This window comes from Polypterus senegalus, chromosome 16 (genome assembly GCF_016835505.1).
Source record: "Polypterus senegalus isolate Bchr_013 chromosome 16, ASM1683550v1, whole genome shotgun sequence".
NCBI lineage: Eukaryota > Metazoa > Chordata > Cladistia > Polypteriformes > Polypteridae > Polypterus > Polypterus senegalus.
Genome location: NC_053169.1, coordinates 8908227 through 8935755, shown reverse-complemented (window position 1 = coordinate 8935755; position 27529 = coordinate 8908227). Strand labels below are relative to the sequence as shown.

General features: G+C 44.0%; 1 protein-coding gene across 12 annotated transcripts in view; it reads left to right on the top strand.

Annotated features, from left to right (window-relative positions):
• dst (dystonin) overlaps positions 1-27529 on the top strand; it is a 413393-nt gene that overhangs the window by 123338 nt on the left and 262526 nt on the right. For 4 of the 12 annotated variants that reach the window (XM_039739121.1, XM_039739124.1, XM_039739123.1 and 1 more), the window contains exon 1: positions 19850-21084. The exons of 5 other annotated variants lie outside the window; for them this stretch is intronic. In XM_039739121.1, coding sequence (XP_039595055.1) covers positions 20431-21084 — 654 coding nt within the window. In that variant the 5' untranslated portion in view covers positions 19850-20430. Of the gene's footprint in view, positions 1-19849; positions 21085-27529 lie in introns of those variants that run through there. 3 more of the 12 variants (XM_039739116.1, XM_039739126.1, XM_039739129.1) reach the window with 3 other exon arrangements.

The window sequence follows — 27529 nt, the reverse complement described above, 5'->3', positions numbered from 1 at the left end:
ATGTTTTTTTACGAATCCCATTCCAAATGGCATATAACATATACACTGTATTTGTCATTCCAACAGATGGCACATAACACAAAATTATATTAATAAAATGCATTGCATATGTCATTCCGGCAAATGGTACATCATAATCATTAGCACTGCTTTTACGAATCCCATACCAAATGCCATATAACAGACATATCTGTTACATTTTTCATTCCAACAGATGGTGCATCGCATCAAAAACATTAACACAGCTTGCTTTTATGAATCCTATACTAAATGGCATATAACAGAGACATGTGTAATGCATTTGTCATTCTAACAGATGGCACATCACAAACATCAAGAGTGCTTTTACAAATCGTATACCAAATGGCACATAACAGAGACATACACATTGCATTTGTTACAAGATAATGAGTCAGCCATGAAGAATGATCTTTGAAATATTTGAATTTCAAATGTATTTCTGTCTCTTCTAAACCACACTGCAGCAGTGATCTGCCAAAATTGTATGTTTGTGTGTCATATGATTGACAGTTCATGAAAGATTATACCATCATTATGCTGAGATATTAACCGCTGCTTTAAATATAATGGCACTCAACTTCCTGTTAGGAGTCGCTCTGCTAATCTTTTCCAGATCAGCTGCGGTTCGGACTTGAATGAAAGCGCTGCTCTGTTGCCCTCTGCTGTCTCAGACTGGGGCTCACCTAACACTTCATTCTAAGCTTGAATGTGAGAGAAAGCGTTGTTTTATGCTTGGATTGTTTTAGAACTTTTTCTCAGTTTCTTTTATAGCCTTTTATTAAATTATACAGTCACTCAGAAAATGAGTACTACTTGACGGGCACCTTTATCCGAGGTGACACACCACATCTAAAGTACAGTGGGTTACGTTTCTTTTTATTTCTCCAGTTGGAGCACAGGCAGGTGAAGGGACCTGCTCACAGTCACACAGTGGTGTCAGTAGTGAGATCTGAACCCACAACCACAGGGTCTTAAAGCCCAAAGCCTTCACCAGTACAGCACACTGCCTGCCTAACGTCTTTGGACTGCTGTACTAACACTGGGTAGGGCCCCCTTTTTTGGTCTCAACCTAAGCCTCTTATGGTGTTGATTAAACAAGATGGTGGAAATATTCCTCTGAGATTCTGGTCTGTCTGATTGTACTCACACAATCTCTGCAGATTTGTCAGCTGCACATTCAAGCTGTGAATCTCCCGCTCTGCCACATCTCATAAATGTTGTACTGCATTCAGATCTGGTGACCGGGAAGTCCACTGAAGAACACTGAACTCGTTGTTATGTGACGCAGTGTGTTATCATGCTGGAAGTAGCCATTAGAACATGTGGGCATCAAGAGCTGCACATGGCCAGGAACAAAACATAGGCCATGGCATTTAACGGGTGACAGATTGGTATTAACAGAAGCCGAAAATATGCCAAGAAAAGTCTCTGCACACCATCACACCACCACCACCACCAGCAGCAGCTTGGACTCTTGACCCAAGGCATATTTGGTACCTGTATTCAGGCTGTTGGTGCCAACCATCTGTGTGCCCCAGCAGAAATTGAGATCCATCAGACCAGACAACACTTTGTCCAGTCTTGGTGAGTCTGTGCCCACTGCAGCCTCAGCTTTCTGTCCCTGGCTGACAGGAGTGGATCCTGACATGGTCTTCAACTGTTGTAGCCCATCCGCCTCACGGTGTGACGTCCATTTTTATTCCCATCCTACCACAAGTAAATTATTAAGGATAGGACTGAGCAGCACGTGGCAGGAACAGGAGTTTTACTGAGAAGTCAGCTTGGGTTCAGACAAGGAGGTCGTATTCTACTAACATGCTGGGGAGGCAAGAAAAGGATGCGACCAAAGTGGAGCTTATGAGATTATTTATCTGGTCTTTCAGAAAGGATTTAATAAGACGCCACATGAGAGGGGGGCATCAAGCTAAAGGAAGTGGCAGTTCAGGGTGTGGAGTGTAGATGGGTGCAGAATTGGCACAAACACAGATAGCAGAGGGTGATGGTGCAAGGAACCTCATCAGAATTGGGTGATGTTAAGAGTGGTGGCCAGTAGAGGTCAGTGCTGGGCCAGATGCTTTTTTAATATATAAAAATGATTTAGATAGGAATATAAGGAACAAACTGGTGAAGTTTGCAGATGATACCAACATAGGTGGATTAGCAGATAATTGAGAATCCGTTGAATCATCACAGAAGGACTTGGACAGCAGTAGGCTTGGGCAGATGAAATTTAATGTCAGTAAATGTAAAGAATTACATGTAGGACATAAAAATGTGAGGTTTGAATAAACAATAGCAGGTCGGAAAATCGAACGTTCAACTTGTTGGAAGGACTTAGGAGCCGTAGTGGACTCGATGCTTTCAACTACCAGACAGTGTTCAGAAGCCATTAGGAAGGCTAACAGAATGTCAGGTTATATAGCGCCTTGATGTGTGGAGTACAAGTCACAGGAGGTTCTGCTCAACCTTTATAACGTACTGGTGAGGCCTCATCTGGAGTCCTGGGTGCAGTTTTGGTGTCCAATCTATAAAGAAGACACAGACAAACAAGAGAGGCAGATGGATGGACAGATGGATGGGCAGAGTGACAGGTGGACATGCAGATAGATGGATAGGCAAACAGATGGGTGGATGGATGGATGGACAGTCAGAAAGATGGGATGACAAACAGGGTGATGACTGGAAGGACGGTTGGACAGGTAGAAATATTGTGGACTGACAGACCGGGAGACAGATGGACATGGGATTTTTCATTGGGTGCTGTGCACATAATATGTAAACTCACCCAATAAGAGATACTTTATTAATCCCAAGAGGAAAATCCCATACTCCAGCAGCAGCATACTGATAAAAATAAACAATATTAAATTAAAGAGTGATAACAATTCAGTTATAACAGACAATAACTTAGTATAATGTTAACGTTTACCCCCCCGGGTGGAATTGAAGAGTCGCATAGTGTGGGGTCTCCTCAGTCTGTCAGTGGAGCAGGATGGTGACAGCAGTCTGTCACTGAAGCTGCTCCTCTGTCTGGAGATGATCCTGTTCAGTGGATTCTCCATGATTGACAGGAGTCTGCCCAGCGCAAGTCGCTCTGCCACGGATGTCAAACTGTCCAGCTCTGTGCCTACAATAGTCTTCCTTCCTCACCAGTTTGTCCAGGTGTGAGGTGTCCCTCTTCTTTATGCTGCATCTACAGCACACCACCGCCTAGAAGAGGGCGCTCGCCACAACTGTCTGATTGAACATCTGCAGCATCTTATTGCAGATGTTGAAGGACACCAGCCTTCTAAGGAAGTATAGTCAGCTCTGTCCTCTCTTGCACAGAGCCAGTATTGGCAGTCCAGTCCAGTTTGTCATCCAGCTGCACTCCCAGGTATTTATAGGTCTGTACCCTCTGCACAGTCACCTCTGATGATCACGGGGTCCATGAGGGGTCTCATGTAAATAGAGTAAATTCTCTATGGGTTAAAAAAACTATAAACACACAGAAACAGTAGTGAGTGTACGTACAAAAACAATTAATACACCATGAATCACAACAATACAATAAGATGCCAGAAGAAGAAGAAGACCATACTATTTATTTATTTATTTTTATGTAGAATTTGAATCTAACAGGATAAAAGCCTCAGCACTCAGTCTCTGCCATTGTGAATTTTATCATGTATAACCAGAGCGGCCTGTAGAGGGAGCTCTCCAGGAGATTAAAGTGAATAGCAGGGTTTTTTCTCAGAAGGAATAATTCTTGTCCATCACGATGACGGCACCGTGTCGGCGGAGATTTAATTTAGGATGCTGTGCAGATAACAATCTCTGCTATTTTTGTGTGATAAAGACAGACACATAGTGCACATAGTTAGCTGACGTTCAGCCAAACCCGGAATGTGCCGTTTATTTATTTATTTAAAAAAATAAAGAAAATTGCACTCAATGCCCAATGGCTGCTTTGAATGATCTGTCCTGCCCACAAGGCAGATTATTTTAGGGAACACAGGAGAAAGTGGAGCTTCCAGTAGTTTTGATTGAGTGTACGCCTATTAGCCACTTGACTTGGCAGCTCAGCCTCAGTGCCGTTTATCAGCAAAAGAAGAATGTTTGAGATGCAGCACCGAATACTTTCTAGTAAAAAATTACAAATTTATTTAGAAACATGTTTAACTGTGCTTGGGGTAATAAAATATATTGACAGCTAGCTTGGGAGATTTATAATATGTGCCTACACCTGCCGCTGTCAGCCTCACGCAAGGAGTTTGGCATTAGTGCTACTGGGTATGGACCTGTTCCTTCTTGAATTTTCACTTTGAGGGAGAAGGGGCCTTCAGTCATTTTACTTGGAATCCAGGCACTGGCCTGACATTTTTTTTTTCACTGTTTCTCATTACTTCCAAAAGTTAATAAGCTTCCCTTCTTGTTAGGCTTTTGACAAAATGCCTCTGATGATTGGCATCAGAGATCAAGGTCTTGTCTGGAGCCATTTGTGTTGGCGGAGCAGTGCGCTCATCTTCTGTGATTGAGGGAATTTACAGACCCCTCTGCAGTTATTGGAACAGCAAGGCCGGCTTGTTTCCTTTTGATATGTGCCATTCTAACAGATGGCACATCACAAACATCAACAGTGGGTTTGAGATCCAAAGATGAATATGAGACCAGAGTTCAGAACTTCAGCTTTGGTTTAATGCTTTTGACATCTAGAGCTGTTAATCAATAAACACAGGGACCATGTGTCTGATACACATGTGAGCAACGCTGGAGCACCTCAGGGAATAGCCATGTCTGCTTCACTCTTTACACTCTCCACCTCTGAATGTAAATACTGCAGATAGATAGATAGATAGATAGATAGATAGATAGATAGATAGATAGATAGATAGATAGATAGATAGATAGATAGATAGATAGATAGATAGATAGATAGATAGATAGATAGATAGATAGCAACAGATGGCACACCACAAACCCTGCTTTTACAAATCCCAAAGCAAATGGTACATAGCAGAGAGATAGCCCCGGTTAGATACACAAACACAGAGACACTTATCCTTTCATTATGTGGATAGCTGTGTTACCCGTCTAAGACGGGTTGATATCTACTGTAAGATATCAGTGTTAAAGTTTGCAGTGTAGCATTTATTGGAATGTAATTTGAAATGCATGGGGTAATAATAAGCATTGCATTTGTCATTCCAAAAGATGGTGCATCACAAACATTTGCACTGGTTTTATGAATCTCATACCAAGTGGCACTTAACAGAGTCATTGCAACTGGATGGACACACAGATACACAGACACTTGTTCTTTTAATAAGTAGATAGGTAGATAGATGTGAAAGGCACTATATAATAGATAGATAGATAGATGAAAGGCACTATATAATCAATAGATAGATAGATAGATAGATAGATAGATAGATAGATAGATAGATAGATAGATAGATAGATAGATAGATAGATAGATAGAGTGAAAAGTGCTCTATGATAGATGAATGGATGGATGTAAGGCACTACACAATAGATAGATAGATAGATAGATAAACAGATAGTGTGGCACTGGTAGGGGCGTACCAGCCACCCAATCTGACACTGACTGACGTAGAAGGACAGACGCACACTGGTTTTATTTTCTTTTTCCCCCTTGTGGGCAATGCCTTCCCCGTTCCCACAATTCAAACAGTCCCAAGTACAGTTCAATTAGGCACAATACCACACAAATTATTCTTCCTCTTTTCTTCTCTCTCTTTACTCCTCCACTCCTCCTTGGCAAGCTTTCTCTCCCTCCTCCCGACTCTGGCTTCCCAAGTAATGTCTGCTGGCCCCTTATATAAGGCACCCAGAAGTGCTCCAGGTGTTTGATGACCTACTTCCAATCAGCACTTCTGGTTGTGGCAGAAGAACTGTCCATGAGGGCTCAGCAGTTGCTGCAGCACCCCCTGGTGGCGCCCACGTATCCCAACAGGGCTGCGCCAAACTTCAACTCCCACGGAGCCCTGCAGGAGTCCTAGGCATCACTGCAACCCAGGGGGGCTGCCATCTAGCGTTCCGGGGGAGATAACACTGTGGCCATGCTTGCTCCCCTGGTTCTCCCAGCTTGGATGCATTCCAGCCAGACAAGGGCCCTGGCCGTCCGCCACAATAGATAGATAGATAGATAGAATTCTTATCACCTCACATTAACGTTTTATGGCTGATTCCATACTGACTAATGCCGACTTCCCACCAACATTTTATTGCAGTGACACAACATGCTGATTTGGTCGGACGTGAGTGTCTTGTCTGCGGAGTGAACCCGGTGATATTCTGGTGTCTTTATATCAGTCAGCTTTATTAAATCACATCACTGACTTGTGCTGTTCTCATCATACAACAGATCTGGGAAGTCAGAAGTTGCAGTTGCATCGTATAACAGAAAGGGATGACAGCAATAAACAGAATAGGGGTGCCATGACAGCCACCCCATATATTTGGAGGCAGCAAAAATCAATAAACACACACACACCAATATTCCAGAGTCATCTTAATAGAGACGAGTTCCACACTGAACTGCCAGAAGATGACAGCGCTTCTGGTTTTGGACCCCTCTGATATGATGAGGCGGGTCCAGGTGGACGGTCATTGGTGTCGTAGCTGTCAATCAAACCGTCTGCAGAGAGAGGAAGAGGGGGAGGAAATAAGACACAGTGCCACACCCTGGAGCAGCAGGAGATTTGCAGTTGCTTCATCCCTTTGGCTCACCCCTATGCGAACATGTGTGACAGTCGTTTACGATCTCCACGCATTCTCGTCCCCCAAGTGGGAAACTAAACCTGGATGTCCCCCTGAAAGCTGGTATTTCAGGAGCTTACATTAAGTCAATAGTTGTATAGTTGAGATCAAAGAAGGAACTGATGAGTAAGAAAGGTTCAAAAATGTTTTAATACATAAAGTAACCTTTGAGGGCAATGTGCGAGCAGTAGTGTGCATCAGGCTAACATCGTGTGTTACTGTTTGTTCTGGTAACGTTAACGTTTACCTTCTCAATATTCAGGATTGTGGATTGACGAGATTCATTAAAGGAAATTCTTCAAATCAACAAATTAAAACTATAAAGTGTTGCTGTATTTAAATGTTTATGGTGTATGCCGCCATTTTGAATTTCCATCGTAGTCTGAATTTGGACACTGAAACCCGAGAGACCAGGCCCGTGTTTGCAAATTGGAATTCCGAGTTTGGGGCGCATTTTCTTTCCTTTGTCCAAGTTGGACATCGTAAATTACGACTCGAGTTTCAAGTTTTAGTAGAATAATGTATAACACTGATGTCTGCCTATCCAGCTTCCCTGCTCCTCCAAGGGCTCATGGGATTTGTAGTTCACGTAACATCACACCAGCCAGGGTTGGGTTCTGCTCATGTGATTCATTGCGGCCCTGCTCCGGAGAGTTTGGGCCTAAATAATGGGATTAACAAATGGCTTTAAGCTGGTTTCTGTCTTTAATGCTTATTTACTAGTAGTTGTAAAAGATTTATTCCATTTACAGGCTACAGTGCGCCACATCTGGATTTTCTCAAGATTACATTTAAGCACGTTAAAGCAATCTGTAAACCAGCACAGATAAAGTGCTGCCGAGAGCTGAGGGAGTCGGTACATTGGATTAGGCTGCAAGCTTAACGTGCTTTATAGCGCGCCTCGCCTGCCAAATCGAACACAAAGTCTACAGCCGTGCTTTCCAAACTTCTTCCATGACGACTCCCTAAAGCCTTCCAGATGTCTACTCGACACATAATAGACACGGGCACTTGCATCCATTGCTCCATTTTAAATTGGAATAGAGAAATGAAGGAATGATGACATTAACACGTACAGAAATGAAACATTTTCTATAGTTAGTGACTAGCGTGTGATTGGGGAGTTTTACAGATTTCACATGTAAGAAAAGTAACTTGCATTTAGTGTATTTATATGATGGGGAGGCACTCAAAAATTTGCAAAATTGGTAAAAAAAAACCCTTTACTATAAAACTTAATAGCAATTCCATTTTAGTCACCCTCAAAATACTCTCCCTATCCTTGTCTCAGTGCTTCTCCCATTCCTGGAGACATTTCTTTTACTATAGTCTCCTGCATTTTTTTTCCTTAATTTTTTCAACGGTAGCAAATCATCTTCCCATCAGTCTCAATATTAATTCTGGGAACAAAAAGACATCTGAAGACAGGGAGTGTTGACCAATGAACAAGGCAGAGGGGTGGGTCTTCAGTGTAACTGCAAATATTATGGGAGTGATGCCTTTCTTGTTGACGATCCATGCAGAAATACACTGATAGATACATAGATATACATGACCAGCACTATACAGTATAACAGATAGATAGATAGATAGATAGATAGATAGATAGATAGATAGATAGACAGATAGATGAAAGGCACTATTAGATAGATAGATAGATAGATAGATAGAAAAGGCACTATATGATAGATAGATAGATAGATAGATAGATAGATAGATAGATAGATAGATAGATAGATAGATAGTGTGGTGGATGGCTGGGGCTCATGCCCAGTTGGGGTGTCTGGAGGATAGAAGGACAAGGAGAGGAGCAATACTTCCTTTGGAACATGAGAAGGCAGCCACCCTGGGTGTTGGTGCCACGGGAACAGAACTTGGAAGCTCAACCTTGTGGGGACCCGTGGCCACCGCTAGGGGGCACCTGGATGGCTCAGAATCCATGGTATGCAGCACTTTTGCCACACCAGGAAGTGCTGCCGGACCAGGAACCAGGTATACCCGGAGTGCTTTTGGGTACCCATGTAGCACTTCCGCCACACCAGAAAGTGCTGCAGGAAGGTCATCAGGGAGCACCTGGAGCACATCCAGGTGAATTATAAAAGGGGCCGCCTTACTCCATTCGGGGAGCAGGTGTCAGATGGAAAAGAATGGAGCTTGTGAGGAGTGAAGTAGAGGCGACAATAAAGAGAAGAGAAAGGACTGTGAGTTATTTGTGGTGATTGGTGTACAGTGTGTGAAGTGCAAAGGACTGTAAAAAAGAGAACTGAAAATAAAAATCGTAAACTTGTGTAAGTGTGCCTCTTGTGTCTGTCTGAGCCGGGTTAAGTGCTGGTATACACCTCTTATTGGCTAACTATGAAGATTACAATATTCAAGTTTTTGAGGAATCTCAGGCCCCTTCTTCAGGCAAGATGTAATCATTTTGCTTAACTTCTCACCACATCCATAATGGCTAACATGATACAACAACAACATTTATTTATATAGCACATTTTCATACAAAAAGTAGCTCAAAGTTCTTTACATAATGAAGAATAGAAAAATAAAAGGCTGTAAGAAAATAAAATACTGTAAGTCAGCATTAATTAACATAGAATAAGAGTAAGGTCCAATGGCCAGGGTGGACAGAAAAAACAAAAAAAAACTCCAGACGGCTGGAGAAAAAATGAAAATCTGTAGGGATTCCAGACCATTAGACTGCCCAGTCCCCTCTAAACAGATACAATACCCTAGCACAGAAGAAGCTGTTTAAATAAATAAAAACATAAATAGGAAGATAAGTAAATACACCCCCCCCACACACACACGCACAGTTTGAACACACATCTGAATGACTACAAAGAAAGAAAATTTAAAAAGAAAAAACTTCTGACCTGGCAGTCCCAGTCGGTGTGAGGTGCTATAGAGGTATATTGCTGTTCCTCACACACTTGTACTGAATATTGCATTGGCAGAAAGTCCTCAGTGCTGGTGTGTCACAGAGACGATGTGCAGAATTGTTCATAATGGCACTCAATTTTATTATAATTCTGCCCTCCTCTCCGACTTCCAGAATGGCCAGAGTGTATCCTTTTGATTATCTTGTCATTTCGGTGGGCCTCACCTGAGGTGTTGTTACCAGCCCAGCACACCACATTGACTGTAGAGATCTGAAGGATCTGCGGTGGGCTGGTGCCCTGCCCTGGGTTTGTTTCCTGCCTTGCGCCCTGTGTTGGCTGGGGATTGGCTTCAGCAGACCCCCGTGACCCTGTAGTTAGGATATATTGTTGGATGGATGGATGTGAAGGATGTCACTTCCCACCTTAAAGGAGCACAGTCTCCTTTGAAGAAAGAGTCTGCTCTACCCTTTCTTCTATAGTTCCTCCGTGACTGGTACTGATGTGTGTATTTGTAGCGATGCAGATTTGCTTCAGAACCATTTTGGTGAAGGTACTGAGGTCTGACAGCTGGTGTTGATACCAAAGCTGAAATTTTAAAACCGAAATACATGTGGCCCACTGTACTCTGAACACTAACACATTCCCTAATGGATTCTCGTGGCGGTGACGTGGATGTGTTAAGCTGGTTGTGTTGACTGTCCACAGGAATGGAAGCCATTTGTAGCCCTGGACTCGACTTTTAATAAATCTTAAAGTAGACGTAGACATTAACACTTTAAATGCATATAAACAGGTTAGGCTATTCAATATGTATGTTTCTAAACATGAACCTCCACCATTAGATGAACAATAAAGTCTACGTCCCAGTGTGGGAGTGACAGGTCTGGAAACAGAGAGGAAATTTTGGGTCGTCCCTTTTATTGTCTGTGTTTGACAAAAAAAAAACCAAAAGGCATGAGTTCCGTATGTGGGACAAGGAGGTTGCTTGAGCCACCTTCTTCTGGGATGACCGTGAGCGGGGCTGGTGGGGGATTGTTATGGCAACTGGACCAGAAGGGGCCTTCATTGATTGGATTCTCAGCACTGCGGGGAAAGAAGGAGATGACAGCGTTAGTTGTAGCATCGCCTCTTGTCTCGGCGGGTTATGACATACCTCGACTGAGCCTCCGAATCTGTTCTCTTTCCATTTTAGAGGAACTCTATAACTGCACCTTTCACAATAAAGCTATCTGTCCATTCTTTATAGCCCATGTTTGCTCTGCAGCGCTGCAGTCATCTTGTAAGCTGCAAACACTTTTAATAATAGCTTTCCCGTAAATGTCAGTTATTTTCTTGCCAACTGTGATATTATGAGCTGGCAGCCCAGTAACACTTACCATTTATTTATAGTTCCCGTCCAGTTAGTCAACTCCAAGCCAAAGCATCTGCTGACCCCCACGCTGCATGTGATACAGCACTGAGGACATTGTCCTTACAATAGGAGGAGCAGTGAGGCAGCATCTCCGCACACTTGCATCTCTTCATATACTGAAATCCAAGCCTCGAGGGCCACCAGCCTTTTTCTCTGCTCTCGCAGTCGGAGAGGGTCTGCAAAAGATCAAAGCAATGAGGGCTTCCAGCAGAGATCACCACTGCTCATCGTGACCTGAAACAGAAAGACGTCATGAGCCCTAAATACTGTATGCAGAATGGAAGCTTTTGTTAGGAAAGGAAGAAACACGAGGGAATGCTGATTATGGCTGGTTGGGATGGGGGTGCTGAGGGGGTTAATGCTGAAGTCTGAGAAAAACAAAGCAGTAAATAAACAATGGCTGCTGCACTGGGCCTAGTTGGCACCGTCTGACCAGATCTCTGTCCCTGGCTTGAATTTCTCCTCTGTTTCTTTGTTAATGTTGTTGTTTATTTTTTTCTTGAACCTGTAACTGTTGATGACGTACTCGAGGATGAGCCGGGCAAATGAGGACACACACAGTCAGCAAGGGGTTGGTGCAATGTGATTCAGTGCTTTTTTTTAAACAAACATTTCAGTACTAGTGCCCTGCCCAGGGTTTGTTTCCTGCCTTGCGCCATGTGTTGGCTGGGATTGGCTCCAGCAGACCCCCATGACCCTATAGTTAGGATATAGCGGGTTGGATAATGGATGGATGGATGGATTTCTGTACTAATTAATATACAGTAAATGGCGTGATATGTATTGAACGAGTGGCTTACCTCGGCCATGAAATTAGGCTTGGGGTCCATCTCATGGCAAGCGTCGACATGCCAAAGGCTAACAGTAAATAAACAGCCATGCGTGGTACTTACCATGACTCGCAGGACATCTGCTGACAGTGAGGCACATTGCGCAGGTCACAAACTTTGACTATGTATGCCTGGAAAAACAAATATGATCCGTGACCGCAGCTCGACTTTGAGCCAAAAGGGGGAGCTGTTTCACCGATGATGAACGAGAAATTATGAGACGGCGGGACACTGCCTCACATACTAAAGCGAGAGGTCAGTTTCAATGTGGAGCCGTTCAGCCACGGTAGACACTGCAGAACATGAAGAAGAGCAGCGCCATCTGCTTAGCATCAAGTGTGACATACACAATGTATCGAAGAATGACAAACATCAAAGTGCGAGAACAAGATATTTACAAGACGTGCGTGGTATCCAGAGCTGTAACAATCACGAGCATAATAGAAGGCATTTCATGTAGGACATTAGGACAGTCTGGACGAGATCAGGCCATTCAGCCCAAAGCTCGCCAGTGCTCTCCAAATAAGTCTTCTAAAATGACATCAAGTCAAGTTTTGAGGGTCCCTAAAATCCTCTTGTCCATCACACTACTTGGTCAGTTATTCCACTTGTCTGTGGTTCTCTAGGTGAAGGAAAACTTCCTAATGTTTGTGTGAAATTTCCCCTTAACAAATTTTCAACTGTGGCCCCATGTTCTTGATCATCTTATTTTAAAGTCACCACTGGACTAAGTCCCTTCATCATTTTGCACACTTCAGTCAGGTCTGCTCTTCATCTCCTTAAGGCTCATCTCTTTTAATCTTTCTTCATCACTCATCCCCTCTAGCCCTGTAATCAGCCTAGTTGCTTCTCTCTCTGGACGTCTTCTAGTGCTACTATGTCTTTTTTATAGATCAGACACCAAAACTGCACACAGGACTCCAGATGAGGCTTCACCAGTGTGTTATTCAGCAGAACCTCCCATAGACTATATAGGCACTATATAACCTGACATTCTGTTAGCCTTCTTAATGGCTCTGAACACTGTCTGGCAGTTGAATGTGTGACCCTTAAGTCCTTCTCATAAGACGTACTTTTGATTTTCTGACTGCCCATTGTGTATTCAAATCCCAATTTTTACTTCCTACCTGTAATTCTTTATATTTACTGACATTAAATGGCATCTGCTGCCACAAATCTGCCCAAGTCCCTCTGTGATGAATCAACAGATTCTCGGTTATCTGCCAGTCTACCCAGCTTGGTATCATCTGCAAACTGCACCAGCTTGTTATTTATATTCTTGTCCAAATAATTGCTCTATATTTAAAATAGCAGCAACCCCAGCACTGACTCCTGCTGGCCATCACTCTTAACGTCACCCAATTCTGATAGGGTTCCTCACACCATCACTCTCGGCTTTCCTGGATATGGAAGTCAAGAACGTTAACAACACAGGGATGAATGTCAACACACAAGGAGTATTTTGGAGGTTTCAGAGGAGCTACTTAGGATCGCAAAAGAAGGTCATACAGATCCAAGGAACTGAAAGTGTGGGCGACCACTGCAACATCATTTGGCTTTGGGTCCTTCTCAAGTCCTGCCTGCCATGAGGGCATGCAGAAGGTGGTAGCACCCTGAGTCGCTGTGTTTCGTAAAAAGTGCATGAGCCTCCTTTCTTGGAGGACTGAAGATCTGAGTGTTTCCTAGCAACAATAAAAACTTAGCAATCATAATCCTATCTTATCACGCCACTGCCGTAATCCGGGTAAGAGCGGCGTCATTAGCATCCTTAAGATCTTCATCGGTACATGTAAGGGCCTCAGGAACATTTATGGAGAATGTGGTCCATTGTTTGGGTGGGCTCACCACAGGGACATTCACGTTTGTTGTGAGGCCCCATCTAAATAGGCTGTCCCTAGTTTTGCCCACCTTTGACCTAGCTTGGTTAAGTGTGACCCAGTCTTTCCTACAGAGGGATGTTCCATTGGGTAGATGTTCTTGAGGTGTAGGAAGAGCTTCATTGGGAGGGCTACAGTCAGTCTTTTGCCACCTCTCGAGCCTAGGTTTTGTGGACTGCTTTGGATTAAGGGGTTCCACTGTGGCAAAGCTCCAACGAGAAGGTGATGTTGAAGTGGGTCCATCAGTTGCTTGAAACTTTCTACTCTTGAACTACTTTCTCGTCATATATGGAGAGCCAGCCTGTATAAAGTCACTTTGTTCGCGGTGTACCGGTGATGATTCGGCAGGCGCTATTCAGCTCAGGGTCAACCTTGTTGGCATGGGTTGATAGGCCCACACTGGTGCACAGTACTCTGCAGTAGAATAACAGAGTGCCAATGGCCATTGATCGCAGGGTCTTAGGGTCTGCTCCCCTGGATGTGTTTGCTAGTTTTCTAAGGAGATTATTCCTGCTGGATATCTTCATTTTGAGTTTAAAAATATGTTCTTTAAGAGAGAGTGTCCTGTCCAGAGTGATGCCTAAGTAAACAGGATGTTTGGTGTTCTTCAATACTTTGTTATTCCATCTGATCTCTAGACCAATTGCTACACTACACAGTCCACTGCACTCACCCAGGGGCGGTAAGAAGGATAAACTTAGCAATGAGGTGGTAGTAATCCTAAACACCGAGGAAAACTGATCAGACTGGTCTTCACTGAGATCCCGGCAGAAAATATCATTTTTTAATTTTTTTAAACATTTTTATGATTTTATTAAAATCAAATAACATTCCATACAAGCAAGTCAAGTTTAACGAAACTAGGTTTGAAACAAATCAACCCACACCCATGAGATTATAAAGTGTGGGGTCACCTAAAAGGGGATTCCCCATATAACTGAAAATAGAACGTGCCAGAAACGCAGAGACATTGTCTTCAGACGCGGGTCAGATAACGAGATGGGTCCAGTTGCAGACCTCCATAGCTCTGCTGGACAGCCAGTTGGATTGCAGGTTTTGGTCACGTGGTTTACTTGACGTGAGCCAGAGAACTCCGCCCCCAACCCTAATGTTAACCACAGTGTAAGGAGGCGTTATCACTGACATGTAATATAATGTGACAGCCTCTTCAATGGAGTGGAGCTCTGGCGGTCCGCAGCTATTGGAAATAACCACTGATCCCAGTTTTCAGAGATGAAAGGTTGAGGAGGCTTGTTTAGGAGGCCGGAACTCGGAAGTGACATCATCGATGGTCTCTCCGTCAATCATCCTTTCAGACTCAACCCGTGTAATTACCATTAGACGAGGCCTGAATTTGTCTCCCATGCACACATGTGTGAGACTCCCAGAATGAACTAGTATCATTTTAACTCGTGGAAGACCCCCGACACCGGGGTTGGAATTTTATCTCTGGAGATGTTATGTGTTTATAAGCTGGCAACGTGTTGCTGATTGGCCTCACGTTGACAAGTCTGATCCTCAGATCCCTCATTTGGACAAAGCCCTCAATGCCAGATGTAAACAGTTCCATTTCTGTTGTGCAAGATCTGATTACGGAGATCCACCTCGAGGCGTTTTGATGTGCAGAGACCACAAAGGGAAAGGTGGCAAAACAAAACCCTTGGAAACCGCCTCAGAATTCGAGCAAAGCTTACCAGTCCAAAGCCTCGCCCAGGAAACAATGCGCCCAGTGGCTTTGCAGCGGGAGCAATCATGGCAGCGCCTCATTGTTGAAGTCGTCTTTGTACGCCCTTACGCCCGAGGTGCTGTTTTCTGTGGGAATGTGGGTTTCTCGCATGCGGTGCTCCTGGGGATTTCTGACAAAGGCAGCTGTGCTTTGCTGCTCTTGCCATTTACCGTTTTATCTGCGAGCTCCACTGTTCTACCGGAGCCTCGTCACGCCTCGCACGCCCTCCGCCCCTGCTTTGTTTGCACAAACGGAAAGCCGAGATTCAGTAGAAAAGAAATGGGTGACTCCCGTCAGCTGATGCTCAAGGCGGTGAAGGGCTCCCATGTCACATCACTGAACTGCCACACTTCTGTGCTGGGAACGTCCCAGTAGAAGCCCAGTTAGCTCTGAACAAGAGATTGCAGTAATGGGGGAGATGAACGGAACGTAGCAAACTGCCAGTGGGCACCTTTGTTTTACACTCAATGAGTGCAGCGTGGAGATGTTGTCACGTTGAGCTCTGCAGAATGTGGACAGACACATAAATACCTGCAGGCAATTTTGTCCTGACCTTATGATAAAGTGTCACGTCAAGAAGTCTGAAGGTACATGAGATGGATAGGAGAACCAGAAAAGTGTGTGAGGATGTGTATGAAAGAGTGAGGAGTCGGGTACAGGTAACAGACAAAGTTTCAGTTGGAGAAGATCTATGAATTTCCCCTTGGGATTAATAAAGTATCTATCTATCTATCTATCTATCTATCTTGAAGTTCTTGGCTCTTTGAACTAGTCATGGATGTGCTGAGTTGTGGGAGAAGAGACCAATCTGTTGGTGCAGGCTTTGTGAAATTGGGTTGTGTGTCACTAGAGAGGAGGAGGACGTTAGGGGAATGGAGGAGGAAAGATAAATCGAATATATGAAGTTTGATGATGACCAGGAATTAGAAGTTAGCCTGCAGGGAGAGCTACTGAAAGGAGTAATGGAGCTTAAATAGTTTAAATATCAAAGATCAGTGGTGGCCCAAGATGGAGAATTAGATGCAGAGATAACCCACAGAGTGCAGTGTGGATGGAACAGCTGGGTGAAGGTTTCAGGAGAGATGTGCGATCGAAGAATTAAGGTGAAGGTTAAAGGAGAGGCCTATAAGAAAGTGCAAGACCAGCAATGATGTGTGGAGCTGAGACATGACAGAAATCAGAAGGTTGACACAAAAAAGAACAGAATTAGAAATGAGACCATCAGGGGTACAACAAAAGTGGGAGAAGATATCTTAAGAAAGCCTAGGAAAGTAGGTTAAAGTGGGGTGGACATGTCATGAGGAGAAACAATGAAGATGGGGGCAAAAACACATAATGACAAAGTAAAAAGGATGCTAAAAATCACAAACTGGACTCTCTCAGTCCTAAAAGTATTTAGAGCCTTTGCTATGGCACTCCAAATGGTTCCCGGGTGCCTTCTCTTTGCTGTCATTCTTTTTGAGATGTTGATTGAGAACTTGATTGCAGTGGATTGATTGGACATTGTTTGGTATGGTTCACATGTTCCCGTAAATACAGTAGAAGGTCCCACAATTCACACTGCATGTCAGGACAAAGACCAAGCCATGATATTTTAATATATTTTATTTGCAAATCTTTCTGAAAACATGTTTTCACTTTGTCATTATAAATGATTGACTGTAGATTTATCCATTTTGACTGACAAATTCAGTCATCCACCTCAATAAAAAGATATGTTTCTGTATGTGTGTCTGGTTGCTGGGTCTCTGTCACTCCAAAAGATGATACATCAAAAACATTTTATTAATAAAACACTCTGCATTTGTCATTCCAACAGATCTTGCATCACATATATTAACACTGCAGCTACAAATCCCATACCAAATAGAATATAAGAGAGACATTTGAATTGTGTTTGTCATTTGAAAAGATTGTATGTCACATTTGTATTAATAAAATGCATTGCATTTGTCATTCTAACAGATGGTGCATTACAAAGATTAAAAATGCAGTTACGAATCCTATACGAAATGGCATATAATGGACATATGCATTGCATTTGTCATTCCAACAAATGTTGCAGCACAAACATTAACATTGCTTTTATGATTCTTATACCTAATAGCTTATACAGATACATTTGCATTGCATTTGTCATTCCAACAGATGGTGCATCACACGCAATCCCCATCACCTGCATGTCCTCTATCACCCCATCCATAAACCTTCTCTTAGGCCTTCCTCTTTTCCTCTTGCCTGGCAGCTCTATCCTTAGCATCCTTTTCCATAATACTAATAATAATAGTAATAATAATAATAATATTAATAATAATACTTTACATTTATATAATGCTTTAAGCATTAACACTCCTTTTATGAATGCCCTACCAAATGGGATATAATGGAGACCTATGCATTGCATTTGTCATTCCAACAGATGGTACATTACAGATTTTTACACTGCACTTACAAATCCCATTCCAAATGGCACATAATAGAAACATATGTCTTGTATTTGTCATTTCAAAAGATGGCCGTCATATTTTATTAGAGAAAGCATTGCATTTGTCATTCCAACAGATGGTACATTACAAATATTAACACTGCAGTTACGAATCTCACACTAAGTGGCACATAACAGAGACATATGCATCACATTTGCCATTCCTACAGATGTAGCATCACAAAAATTACATGACTTTTATAAATCCCATTTCAAATGGCATGTAACAGAGACATGTGTTTGCATTGTGTTTGCCAATCCAACAGAATATCTCCTAAGAATGGCTAATCTACAAAAGGATATGTCATGTTGTTTTCTAACCTGCTTAATCCAGACCAGGGTTGCAGACAGGGGGTTCTGGAGCCTATCCCAGCTAGCACAGGGTGCAAGGTAGTAACAAACCCTGGACAGATTGCCAACCCTTTGCAGGGGGACAAACAGATACAGTATGTTTGTAATTTTTCTTTTTAATTCATTAAGGTCATTCAGCACACTGGTATGAAAGTAAAAGGGGTCAGAATAGTCACTGACCCCACTGCTTGTTCTGTGATTAACAAACAGTAGAAGAAGTCTGAGAGTGCATGTTGGACAACAGCAGAGGAGAAGGCTGTGCCTTGTGGTTAGCGCTTCTACTTCTGCTTGCCCACTTGTCCTGTATGTGGTCTCTCTCTGTCTGTCTCTATGATTTAGTCCCAAATGCATTGACACTGGTGGTCAATGTGGTCAGGAACTGATCTCTCAAAATGTGTGTTTGGGGGCCTGATACATACATTGTCATATGTGACATTTCTGTTATTGTTCTCAGTTTGATTTTTTATGTATTTTTTTGCACTTTTACATTGTCATTGGTTTGTTTAGGAATTTGTGCCTGTTTCCGGATTGTTGCTGCGTATTTCTGTGGGCTTAGAAAGCAAACACACTTCAGCGTACTGTAAGGCATGATGGTGACAAAGTGAAATGAAGAAAAGCTGAACCATACTTTCTGTAGTGCAGTTCAGAGCAAGCAGAGGTCTACGGCTGTTTAGCAATTGCGTCTGCATTTCTAAACGTCACAGTAAATGAGACTGTAGTGCACTGGCATCCCGCTCAGGGCTGTTTAATGCCTTGTGCCCAGTGTGGCCAGGGTAGGCTTTTCCCCCAAATGACTCAGAACTGGATTACACCATTATGGGAACGATTGACAGACAGATAGCAGTTTAATGGCGAGAGCTGCTGCTTCATGAGTCCCATGCCTGGCCTGAAATTTAAATCCATCTGTCAGTATTCTCAATCATGCCCTTACTCTGGACTGCCTTGTCAAACAGAACTGGGGTGTATCCTGCCTTGTGCCCATGTTGCCAGGATAGGCTCCAGCCCCAGCGGACTCAGAATGACTTGAAGACGTGAGTCTGAGAATGAGATGAGATGATGTGAGGGTCCGGCCGAAGGGTCAGAGTCGTCGTTTTCCAGGCTGTTGGCATTCTCAACCTTTACTTGCTCTTGTGCCAGACTAAACCATCCGCAGGGCGTCTATTGTTCCTCGAGATGTATTTGCTCTGTAGTCTCAATAGAATGAACAACGTGAGTGACCATTCACAATAAAGGCGCTTTTTTTTTCCAATTTTTCTCTCTAATGCGGCTGATGCTGACGCTGATGCCTGTGCCATTTTCATGAAAGCTCACCGGCCGGGGGGGCCGACTGCACTCAGCTGTCTCGTTTTATTCCTGCCCATCTCGTAAGGGGCATTGCATTGCCTGCGGGCCCGAAGCCGGAAATTTGTGTTGTATAGCGCATGCTGCAGCCACTCTTGTTATTTTTAAACCCCCACCCCTTGTGACCAGAGAGAAACGGGCCAGCCTGATACGTCCTATTGAAGGGCGAACTGTCCGGCAGTCCGAAAGAGAAAACGATGGGAGAAAGAGCTGGAGCAGCGCCGGCCGAGGTCCCCTTTTAAAGGGGGGCATCTGGGGAAGGCGGCTGAGCTTCGTCTGCCTTCTGTTTGTTTTGGATTTGCTTGTCACCAGGCTTGCTTGCTTGCTTGAAAGTTTCAAAGGTTATTGAAAATTCCAGTGGCCTCTCTCTAGGGGGCAGGGACAAGCGTGCTGTCCTAGAAGCTGTAAAAACTGAAAACTCCAGGGACGTTTTGAGGGGCAGCGCCACTGCCGCTTCACACCGTGCCACGCAAGCTTGGATGAGTGTTGCGGTTTGTTTGCCTGCCTAATCAGACACAGCCTGAATGCCACAGCTTCCTGCGTGACCGTAGCCCCCTTGACTCCCACATGAACACCCTCCCCCTCACCAGCTCAAGATGGCTGCTTCCTGAGAAGAAGAAGAAGAAGAAGAAGAAGAAGAAGAATAAGAAGAAGTCTGGAAAAAGTTAAGTAAGGTAGGCGGGGAAGTCAGGCTTTTGACAGGCCGGGAAAGTGAAACACGCCTGGTCGACTGGCTTCTCGGGAGTCATGGGGAACGTGTGCGGCTGCGTCCGGAGTACAAAGGAGGAATATTACAAGGACCCTGCCAAAGCCCCTATAAGTCACGGCAAATATTCCAGAAGCAGAAGATATTTCCGCCGGAGGAAAAAAAGGGTGCCAGTAGCCACTTCTGTGGGAGACCAGCGCTTGGAAACGGCAGGGGAGGATGGTCAGTGGGACGGAGAAGACGAAGAAGCGGATGGTGAGAAAAAGCCAGACTCGAATGAACGGGACAGGGAAATTCGGGCTGATCTGGTGGAAGATGCAGCAGGTGGCACTGATGAGGATGTCACAGAGTGGGGAGATAAAGGGGTCAATGCTTTTACACAGGGGGAAGAACTGGCCAACCTGAACATAGCAGAGGAGGAAGAATTGCGAAACACCAAAACGTTTGGGCTACGGAGCACGATGGCGGCCAACTTGGACGACACCTTGGAGGGTTCCTCCTCACCTCAGAATGAATGTAACAGGGAGAAGACTGCCTCTCTCATGGGCACTGAGCCGAGCCGGGTGCTCAAAGTGGAGCTTGGCAAGGAGACACCTCACAGCTGCTGCAGTGTTCCCGCTTCCGGTGGTGCACTATGTCAAAAATGTCATAATGAGGCGCATCGTCCTGCATGCTCATCTTCTCTAGAAGACCAGGTAATCAGCTAGATGTGTTGGTTTTTTTTATTTTTATTCCCCCTTTGTGTCTTCAGTGTGGTTGGCCATTTGCACTTGAAACACGAGACGGGATACCCGAGTGTGGCTTTGTGTCGTCACATTTAGAAATCAGCGACACGTGCTTACTGCTCAAAGGGCGCTCGCCTGTCAAAGATGTCTTGTGGTGTGTCAGTGAGATGGCCCTGTATTGTGTCATCTGCCCAATGTGCTTTACGACGGCTCATACTGGGCCCACCAGCCCCAGCTCTGGATGGCTTGGATTGTGGGAGGCAGTGAAGTTGTATTTAGATTTACTTGTGTGGCTGATGCCTTTATCTAGGGTGGCATACGACGTTTAGTCACATTTTGCTTTTCAATTGGAGCACAGGCAGGTGAAGTGACGTGCTCAGGGTCACATGATGTGGTGTCAGTAGTGGGATTTGAATTCACAACTTCAGGGTTTGAAAGCTAATGCCTTAATGATTGTGCCACTCTGCCTGCATTCAATTATTACACTAGTGTAACTCACAAGGTGGGGCCACACAGGGGACAGGAGGTCATTTGACCCATGAAAAGCTTGCAGAAGTGGCAGGGGATGCTGGTTAAGAGCTGGCATTACATGGGAAAAAAAAATCAGAATGATGTATTTTTATATTTGAATAGGGATTTCTGTGAGGTTATGAGGTTGAAGAGGAGATACAAGGATCTCTCATTTATATGAATGACTTGCCTTATAGTGTGGGGATTGGGAAACAGCCCACCCAATCCACCTTAGTGCTGGCTGAGCTTAGCCTCCATCCCATACAATACCGGTCCACTCCATCCCACCCGGTTAGTGTGAGCCCAGCCAGTCTCCCTCTGCATCAATGGGAGGGGTCCTCCCAATCTCGTACCCCATCCTATCTCACCAGGGCAGGCGATTCACACCCCAATAGTGCGGGCCCCCACAATCCTAGTGTGGGCCCAGCCAATTCAAATTAGTGTAGGTCCCAGCCAATTTCACCACTTTAGTGTGGGCCCATCCAATCTAAACCGCCCCCCCCCCCCATCCTACCCCACCCAATCCCACTAGGGTGGGAAATTCCCACTCCATTAGTACAGGAACCTCACAATTCTAGTTTGGGCCCACCCAATCCCTGCCCCATTAGTGCGGGCCCAACCAATCTCCCATCCCATGCTATCACCAGGGTGGAAATTCCCACCCCATTAGTGCGGGACCTCACATTTCTAGTTTGGTCCTACCCTATTAATGCAGGCCCACCCAGTCCCCCACTCCATTAATTTGGGCCCACCCAATCTCCTACCTCATCCTATCCCACTCAGTCCCACCAGGGTGGGAAATTCCCACCCCAGTAGCGTGGACCCTCCCAACCCCACCCCAGTAGCGTGGGCCCCCTTAACCCCACCCCAGTAGCGTGGGCCCCAACCCACCCCAGTAGCGTGGGCCCCAAACCCACCCCAGTAGCGTGGGCCCCCAAACCCACCCCAGTAGCGTGGGCCCCCAACCCACCCCAGTAGCGTGGGCCCCCAAACCCACCCCAGTAGCGTGGGCCCCCAAACCCACCCCAGTAGCGTGGGCCCCCAAACCCACCCCAGTAGCGTGGCCCCTCCCAAACCCACCCCAGTAGCTGGCCCTCCCAAACCCACCCCAGTAGCGTGGGCCCTCCCCAAACCCACCCCAGTAGCGTGGGCCCCCCCAAACCCAGAATATGAGCACTAAATACGACCTACAAATGGCAGCACTCTACAAGACACTTTTTTCACCACAATAAAGACAGACGATGCAACTCGCTCAATTTTGGAGAATTGTGCCGCAGCCTTCCACTTTGTCACAGCCCCTGAAATGCCATCACACATCCACAGCGGCTGCAGGCACCACATGTTGGGAACCCCTGATTTAAATGAAGATCAAATCTTAATATGTGCACATTAAACAAAAAGATTTCACGGGATGTACTTACTTTTTTGACATGCAGAATTTGCATTTGTATTTATTTAGATTCTAACATTGGGCTACAACATTTAGACGTCACCTGGTGTTTCTTTTGCTATATGAGTCAAATATGGGCGTCAAGATCTGGAAGGTGAGGTACACAGGAGCTCCGTCCTGTGGTGTGTTCTGCTGACAGAGAGACACATCCTTCTGTCGACCCCCGCGATTTGTAGGAGGAGGAATGGAAGGGGCGGAGTCATGTGCCTTCACTGGCTTCTCAGTGCTGTGCAGGGAATGGGAGAGGACATGATTAGTGCCAGCGCCTCCTCTCGTTCAGGGGTGGTACTACAATCCCTTATGTGAAGCCCTGAGGGTGACCTACTGACGTCAATGCATGACAAGTGATAAATCATGCTTAGAAGTCTGATGGACAAATCTGGGTTTGGTGGATGTCAAGAGAATGCCACCTTCTGGACTGTGTAGTGCCTACTATAAAGTTTGGAGGGGGACTGACAATGGCAGGGTTTGGGTTTGGCGCCTGGGTCTCAGTGAAGGATACTGTTAATGTTACAGCAGACAAAGTGGACAGTTGCCTATTTCCGAGTTTGTGGCGACATTTTATTGAAGTGCACAAAGCCAGGTCCATAAAGACATGGAGGGGTTCAAGTGGCCTGAAGAGAGGCCTGTGGAACGCCATTGGGATGAATTGGAATGCTGATTGTTAGTTAGGCCTTCTCGTCCAACATCAGGACCTGACCTCACACACACAAATAAATAAATAGTATATATATATATATATATATATATATATATTTTTTTTTTTTTTCTGAATAATTGTTCACAAATTCCCACAGACACCCAACACAGTCTTTTGGAAAGCCTTCAAAGTTGAACAGAGGCTCTTGTAGACGGCCATCTCCATATGAATGCCTGTGTTTTTTGGAGCGGGATGTCCAGCAAGCTCATATGGGTGTGATGGTCAGGGGTCCATAAACGCTTAGCCATACAGTGCGAGGGCCTGGGTGTGTCATTTCCAAGAACTAGTAACCAGTTATTGTAAAGATCTCAGCCGTTCTCTGTCTTCAGCAGAATGAAGCTGACCTGAGCTTTCGCTGCAATTTAAATGTGCCATGTGCATGATTAGGCTGGCACTGGAATTTTTAAGAAGCTTAAAGATAAGCCTTTGGCTGTAAATCTCGTAAGGCTCCTACCCACCTCCTTATTCACACTTTAACCCTTTAAAGATTCTTCAACTTCCTTCAGTTCCAGCGGCAGGTGTGCCAAAGTCCTGCTGAGATGCAAACAAGTGACTCAGGGATGCCAGTGTCAGACATCTGCCTAATCAAAGCGAGCGGACTTTACTTTTTATCTGCTGTCCTCATTTGTCTGTTTCCTAGGAACAGCAATGAGGAGACTGTAGATTATAATCCAGGTTTTCTAGAATGTTCTCTGTTACAGAAGACATTTTTCTTATCAGTTTGGAGTTATTGGGTGAAATGTATTGGAGTGGCATGCAAAAATAAATCTTAAATGAGTAAAGTGCATCGTGCCTTCAAGAAAGTATTTAGATCCCTGCACTTTTTTCACATTTTTGGCAGAACGACCCATTCTCGTCAAAGTTTCCCTAATGTTCTTTAAAAACAAAAATCCTTAACCAGTCACACTGACGGCAATTCAGAGAATGGTTTCCTTTTCACCATCTGAAAGTGTGGATTCTGAGTACTGCGGTGAGGTCACAGACCACACCCACGTGAATGGCAGCAGCTGGCATTATTATACCAAACACACCTTGGACCAAGCAAGCACAGACCGACGGTGACTTGACACAAAGTGAAAAATACATGACAAATGACGGCAAATGTAAATAATAATAATAACAGGTTTACAAGTCACAGCATTCTCACATGCACAAAATACGGGTGATTTATTGTTATACCGCCACCATCATCACCAAGCAATAGTGGTGGCAGATAACCCTAAGCCAGCAAATTAGACCTCAAGAGCTGGTGTGATTAATCAGCAAGTAAGTGTTCATAGCTGCCAGTTTGTTGAAGCGTATTCTATAGCTTAAAATGAAAGAAATATGAGCGATGAAATAAATATGTTCTAATAATAAATAACGGCAATAATACTGTATGTTATAAATGAATACGTTACATGCATACCATTAAGGTGTTAAGTTAATCCGTTAGGTTTGACAGCTTTAATAAATACAGAATTCTGACCTGAGGGCACAGTAGTTGTAGAAGACCTGAGGCCGATACTTGAAGTTCAAAGGCAGCACAGGATTTATTTGACAGGCCTAGAGATGTTCTGGTGGAATGTTTAAAAATATAGACAGAAAATGCCGGGAAAGACTATTATATAGTGCCTTTCATATCTATCTATCTATCTATCTATCTATCTATCTATCTATCTATCTATCTATCTATCTATCTATCTATCTATCTATCTATCTATCTATCTATCTATCTATCTATTATATAGTGCCTTTCATCTATCTATCTATCTATCTATCTATCTATCTATCTATCTATCTATCTATCTATCTATCTATCCACTTTAATAAAAGGACATATGTCTGTGTATCAGTGTATCCATCCGGTAACTATGTCTCTGTTATATGCCATTTGGTATGGGATTTCTAAACGCAATGTTAAAATTTATGGTGTGCCATCTGTTGGAAAGTCAAACGCAATGCATATGTCTCTGTTATAGGTTATTTGGTATGGGATTTGTAAAAGCTATGCAAATGTTTGTAATGTGCCATCTGTTTAAATGATAAATGCAATGCAATGTCTCTGTTATATGCCATTTGATATGGGATTCGTAAAAGCAGTGCAAATATTTGTGATGTGACGTGTTGGAATAAGAACAAGAACTCATTTTATTGAACCATGTATTACAAAGTACATTCCAATAGTTGTTGCACTGCAAACGTTATTGGTGAGGTCTACATTGATTACTGAGATGTAATTTCATGTTTCTGTGTCCGTGTGTCCATCCAGGGTTATCTTTCTATTATATGCTATTTGGTATGGGATTCATAAAAGCAGTGATAGTGTTTGTGTTGTGCCATCTGTTGGAATGAAAAATGCAATGCATTTTATTATTACATATTTTACAAAATACATTCCAATAGATGGTGCACCACAAACGTTAACGCTGAATATGTCCAACAGAGAGTTGCTGCTGGATAGACAGAAATGAACATATCCACCCTTATAAAAGAACAAGTGTCTATGTGTCTGTCCAGGGCTATTTCTCTGTCATATGCCATTTATCATGAGATTCGTAAAAGCAGTGTTAATTTTTGTAATGCTCCGTCTTTTGGAATGACAAATACAATCCATATGTCTCTGTTATGTGCCATTTGGTATTGGGTTCATCAAAGCAGTGCTAATATTTGTGATGTACCATCTGTTGGAATTGAAAATGCAATGTATTCCATTACTACAATGTTTGTGACGTGCCATTTGTTGGAACGACAAATTTAATGCATATGTCTCTGTTATGTGCCATTTGGGAGGGGTTTTAGTAAAAGCAATGCTAATGTTTGTGATGTACCATCTGTTGAAGTGAGTAATGCAATGCATTTTATTACTACATGCATTGCAAAATACATTTCAAAAGATGGTGCACTGCAAACTAACATTTCAACCTGTCTTAGATGGGTAGCACAATATGTATACAGTTTAAAAGTGAGGGTCTGTGATACAGTTTGCATATTTATGGATCTCTAGCTACAAGTATACAGCATATGCATTAGAGAGAAGGTGTTGTTACTAAATAAATTGTCCAGGGCTAAATATGTTGGCCCCAAACCAACATTTCAATGGCTAAACCCATCGTGCGGAGCAACTTTACATACCTTTGCCAAGTCTCATAAATGCCCCCTGGGGGCACATCGCTGATAAAGTGCAGGTGCGGTCTGTAAATAAAGGGGAAAGATTTGGAACGAAACATCGCCTATGGGCTTCCCTGGTACGTAGAATCGCACTGAATCCCGTGCATTGTTTGAGGGCTCAATGGTGTGGATTTGCATAGCAGACAAAAACAAACATTCTGTTTTATTTAGCGGATTCCGAAGGTCTTCAGACTCCTTCATTTTCTGCACACTTCATTGTTGATTTCATTTGAAATGGATACGTTCCCTATTTTTTGCCCCTCAGTCGACGCTCAATAACGCATAATGACAAAGTGAAAACGTGCCTGCAGAAATCTTGGCAAAATAATGAAAAGTCAAAAACTGAAAGCTGAAAAGCTGCATGGTTGTGTCAGCCTCATGATAAGGGGGGTGGGGGTGCAGGGAAAGGACGACTGGTTAGAAGTGAGAGAAGGATGAATGCAAACCAGATCTGAAGAGGTCCTTGAAGGAAACCTGCTGCAGAATGCAGGCCACCTTAGACTGGGGTGACACCACAGTGACCCGAGGAATATGGCCAAGACAGCACTGGAGCAACTTTGGCACAAGTCTCCGAGGGTCCTCGAGTGGTGTAGCCAAAGCCCAGA